General features: G+C 46.6%; 1 protein-coding gene across 1 annotated transcript; it reads right to left on the bottom strand.

Moving 5' to 3' along the window:
- Nucleotides 1-1200: 1200 nt before the first annotated feature.
- On the bottom strand, nt 1201-2147 carry LOC127026034 (olfactory receptor 49-like). Its single transcript, XM_050911149.1, is given in 2 exon segments — nt 1201-1331; nt 1334-2147. Coding segments are annotated over 2 exon segments (945 nt in total).
- Between the last annotated feature and the right edge of the window lie 3331 nt (nt 2148-5478).

The following is a 5478-nucleotide window of genomic DNA, read 5'->3' as shown; positions in this document are numbered from 1 at the left end:
TCTCTAATGAGGTTGCCTTTCTGCAAGGGATGATCTTATGAGAAATGTTCTAGACAGACAGACACAAAACAGCAGATATAAACATAAGGAAAGAATTGGCTAAAGAGACAACTAGACTACTGAAAGTCAGGCAAGCTTTAACTCCCTGAAGCTCAAAGCAGCAGCATAGGTGAGAGGTATCTGAATGAACAAAGAATAAAGGGAGGAGAAAACTGGAGAATAATGGAAAGGGCCTTTGTCTAGACAGTCTACTGAATGAAATAATGCCAGGCACAAGTATCGGCTGGGAAAGGAGTGGCTGGAGAGCAGCCCTGCAGAAAGGGATCTGGGGGTGCGGGTCGACAGCAGGCTCAATAGGAGTCAGCAGCGTGCCCTGGCAGCCAAGAGGGCAAACCGCATCCTGGGGTGCATCAAACACAGTATAACCAGCCGGTCAAAAGAGGTGATTATCCCGCTGGATTCAGCATTGGTGCGGCCTCACCTTGAGTCCTGTGTGCCGTTCTGGGCCCCACCATTTTGAAAGGATGTTAAGATACTTGAATGTGTCCAGAGGAGGGCAACCAAGCTGGTGAAAGGGCTGGAAGGAATGTCCTGTGAGGAGCGGCTGAGGACACTGGGCTTGTCTAGTTTGGAGAAAAGGAGGCTGAGGGGCACCTCATTGCTCTCTACGGCTTCCTGAGGAGGGGAAGTGGAGAGGGAGGTGCTGATCTCTTCTCCCTGGCATCCAGGGACAGGACGCGTGGGAATGGTTCAAAGCTGCGCCATGGGAGGTTTAGACTGGACGTTAGGAAGCATTTCTTTTTCACACCTGGACAACGGGCTGATGGCTCTCCCAGGCAGCCCTGGAAGGAGCTGGGACAAGGTGTTCATTCCTCAAGAGCCTGTAATTTGGGTTCCCACCTGCCACTGTGCCTCTGTGCTCTTCTCAGGTTGTGGAGATGGGTTCTTGATGAGCTGGTGGCTCTCCTGTGATGGGCCTGGGAGCAGCTGGGGCAGGGTATTAACTGAGTTACTCCTCCTGCCATTGTCAGTGCCTTCTTTGTGTGTGCAGATGAGCTTCTTATCACTTAACCTAACACAACCCAACAAGAACATAAATCTCCTGAGGCATCTGTATTTGGAGGTTACATACATATGCATTGGTGTTGCTTAACATATGAGAGCAGACCATTGGAATTGCTGTCCAGAAATGCACCAGGATTAGGGGAAAAGCTGCTTTGTTGCATGGGCAATGGCTTTGTTCAGGGCCAGTATCACAGTCTTGTTTCTAAGACTGTAGATGAACGGATTTAAGAATGGGTACAGGACAGTGTTCAGCAAAGCTACAATCTGTTTGTCTCCAAGGAAACATCTTCTGAAGGACACACATAGAGAGCAATGCAGCTCCCATATGCAATGGCCAAGGTGGTGAGATGGGAAGAACAGGTAGTAAAAGCTTTTTTCCTCCCAGAGGCTGCTGGAAGGTGTAGAATACAGAAAAGGATGCCCATGTAAAATGCCAGAGTTAAACATAAGGAACCCAGTATGACCAATGATGATAAAACAGAGTCTATTTTCCAAAGCAGGCTGGTGTCAGAGCAGGACAATTTGAATAAGGGCGAGTTGTCACAAAAAAAATGGTGGATCTTGTTTGAGCCACAGAAAGTCAGCTTGTAGAGGAGGACCAGATGGTAACTCAAGAGTGTGATGCCTATGACCCAAGCAGCAACAACCAGGTGGATACAGAGCTGAGGCTTCATGATGGCAACATAATGCAAAGGCTGGCAGATGGCAACATAGCGGTCAAAGGACATGACAACAAGTAGAACAAACTCTGTACAGCCCAGGGCAAAATAGAAATAGGACTGGGCAAAGCAGGTGCTTAGTGAGATTGTTCTCCTACCGGAACTCAGGATCACAAACAATTTGATGCTTGTGGAGGATGTAAACCAGATTTCCAGGAAGGACAGATTGCTGATGAAAAAGTACATGGGGGTTTGCAGGCGGCGATCCACACACACGAGGAAGATGATGGTTGCGTTCCCCATCACTGTTGTCAGGTATATGAGCAGAAGGACCAGAGAGAGAAAGAGCTGTAGGCTTTGATCAAGCCCCGAGAAACCCTCTAGGATGAACTCAGTAACTGCAGATTCATTTTCTGCTCCCATGCTGAATTTCAGTTCATCCTGCCGAGACAGGAACATGGCAAAAAGCAAGTGTGATAATTTCACAGTCTGGATGAAAAGTTCGTCCTTCCTTTTCTGCTTCTTTCCTTTCCCTCAATCTTCCTATATAACACAGACAGAGAGAGTCCTTCAAGCATTGCTCACACCCTGATTTTATGTTGTACATTTCAGTTAGAGTCCTCAGAGAATTTCCTGTCTTCTTTCTACCTTTTTCAAACACTCACAAGGATTCTTTCTCCAGGACAGAAGATTTTAAAGAGGCTGTTAGCTATTTCACCCCATTCCTGGGAAATTCCAAATTCACTCAGACCTATTGCAAACATCTCTCACATCTATGTGCCAAACTCATCTCTTCTATTGCACAAATGCTAAACCATCAAATCAAATCAAATCAAATCAAACCAAACATGTATGTTGAAAGCTATTCTTTCTACTTTTCAGTACTTGCCTTTTTGGACTAGGAATCCCTGAGAATCTGTTGATTTCAAAAGAAGTAATGTCAAGTATCTCTTCTGTAATGCCCTGCTTTCTTCCACAGCTTCTTGCTCTCTGTTTCTTCAGCAAAGGGGAGGGGGTAGAAGAGGGACCAAGTATAACTTGCCTTCTTTAGTACTCGAAATAATGACTGAAATTTATTATGGTTCCACACAGTCTCATCTGACATCCGTCTGCACTGAAATGCCGTTGTTTCGAAACAGCTGCTCATTGCTATGACTATCAAATGTCCTGACCTAAAGGCAGAGCAAGAGAAGAGTGTCTGGAAGAGATTTGTAACCTTTCTTTTGCATGCCAGTTATAGGTTGGGAGGACCCAGCCTCTAGCGTTTTCTCTTGTCTCCACTGACTGCAGAGGGAGCCTTGAGAAAACAAGTTCTCACAGGCACCTGCAGCAAAGTAGATGAAACTCACTATTCAAGTCTCAAATCTCTGATTTATTATTATTTTTAACATCAAAATACTTATCTAACAGAAGGAAGCACAAGAAGAATCTATGCAATAAAGACTGATGTTTTCCCTTCATCTTTACATTTGTTTGTAGACATAGAAAGGAGCAGAGCAGATGGCTCCAGACCCAGGATGATTCCAAATGCAAGGGGAGGAGAGGGAGGGGAGGAGAGGGAGGGTTTGAAGGAGTGAAACAAAGCTTCTCCACAGACTGTGTTGTCCCCTCAGGCTCTGTCCCAGGGCACAATGGGTAGCACTTACACAAGGAGTCAAATGGGAAGTTCGTATAGGGCAGTGCTCCATGTTTGCATTGACATTTTAGCTTGGGGCTCAGGCTGGTCTTAGATCCCAAATGCCCGGCTTGTTCTTTGCCTCTAGGCTGGCATAGGGGAATCTCTGCACTGGGTTCGTCCAGAAAACTTTCTGAGACTAAGCCGCTGGCTGTATTTGAGCAAAAGCTCAAGCTCCGTCACCTACAGCAGCAGGAACACAGTGAATCAGTGAATCAGAGGTGGCAGTCCCAGTTTCCATTGTCTGGGTCAGTTCAAACACTCAAAGGGTTGTGTCTTCTGACTCTGTCGGCTGACACCTACGTTATCTAAAACTGTTCTTCTCCTGAATGCACTTCCTTAGAGGAACCTGCACATTTGCAGACAGCTTACAACAAAGCAGCTTCTCTTCAGGCCTCACATGGTCAAACATGCCGCTAGCATTTGCGATAGTGAGTGAAGAAACATAGGATATGCAGGTGAAGGATATGCAGGTGAAGAAGGCCTTATTGTGGCTTTGCACAGAGGTTATCCTCAGGATGATGCATATAATGCAGGCATAAAGCACAGAAGACAGTGTGAAGGAGCTCAGCAGCACAGCGGAGGAGAGAGCAATGCTCATGTTTCATAGGAGCTGGTGCCCATGCTGGCTGCTCTCAGCAAAGGGATGATGCCGCAGAAGAAGCAGTCTCTACATTGGGCACAGAGGGTCTAATGGCATACAAGATGGTGGGGCTGAGCATGGATGGAGATGCCATTCCCCAGCAGCTAAAGATGAGCATGGAGCACAACCAGGAGTTCGTAAGGACAGAATAGTGTGAGGGGTTGCAAATGGCCCTGCAGCAATCGAAACACATCACAACCCATAGGTTAAACTCAGCTGTGCCCAGGAAGACAGAGAGAAGGTCTGTGACTTGTAAGCAGCCGCAGAGATATCTTAATCTCCAACACGAGACTGACAAACAAGCTAGGGGGAATGACCAAAGTGAACCAAAGAGCCAAGAAGGACAAGGTGCTGAGGAAGGCATATGTGGGGGTGTGGGACTAGTGGTGGAGCCAAACAATGGCAATGGTGACTGCATTCCCCATGACAGCGAGCAGATAAATCACCAGCAGCAGTGTGAGAAGGAGGATCTTCAACTCTTGAATGACTGAAAAGGCCTTCAGGAAAAATATTCTTGCTATGGTATGGTTGTGAGGATCCATTTTGGTAGCCGGTCAGTTGAAGGTGTGACAAGGGTAACCAATATCATGCTTGGTGGAATTCACCTTGTTACCTTTGTCAGCCTTCCCTTCCCTTTTCTTAGGCTTTTTCTTCCTTCTTGAAATGGGAGACCGGAACTGCATTCTGTAGGGATTCTGCTTTTCTCTCTCTTTTTACTCAATGACATGAAAGAAACATTGATCCAGCCCACTTATCTTCAGACACAATCAATGCCTCTCCAGCCTTGCTGTTTGCATGGGTGTTCTGGACTGCCAGCTAAGAACCGATATTTCTGGCAAAAGCTGTGTGAATTACGTTACATTTGGAATGGTGGTGTAGCTGGCTGTCAGGCCTGTGCCGGTGTGCAACCAGAGCTCTTAAGTCATTAATCCCCTGGGTGGTGCAGGGACTCTCCATCTCATCATCCACATCGACGAGAGAAGACACTGGTCTGAGACAGTGGATTGACTTGAAACGAAGCGATTGGCTTCAGTCAACCACCTTCAAAATTAACCACCTCCAAAATTAGCCAGAATGAGTCACCTTCAAAATTAACTGTTGGACTGACTGGTGTGGGACCTCTCCAGGTGGGAATTCCAGACAGTCCTAGAGAATGCAGATCCTGCTGTGCCTAGACCAATTCCTGTGCATAAATGTGGTGATTAACATCCCGGGGGAGAATCTGACTGTTTCACAGATCCCTGTAGCAATTCCTGCTGCAAAACTGAATACAACTGAGTAAACTGTCATTACTTCTGATGCTTGCACATGCCAGAGAGGACATGCAGGACAACAGGCCAGCTGGATTATAAGAATTCTGTAGAACAGTTGTAAGGGGAGTCTCACCTGATCCAGTTGAAGACACTATTGCAAGGACCCTTGCAAAGGAGACTCTT

This window comes from Gymnogyps californianus, chromosome 26 (assembly GCF_018139145.2).
Source record: "Gymnogyps californianus isolate 813 chromosome 26, ASM1813914v2, whole genome shotgun sequence".
NCBI lineage: Eukaryota > Metazoa > Chordata > Aves > Accipitriformes > Cathartidae > Gymnogyps > Gymnogyps californianus.
This window is presented reverse-complemented; position numbering and strand designations above follow the sequence as displayed.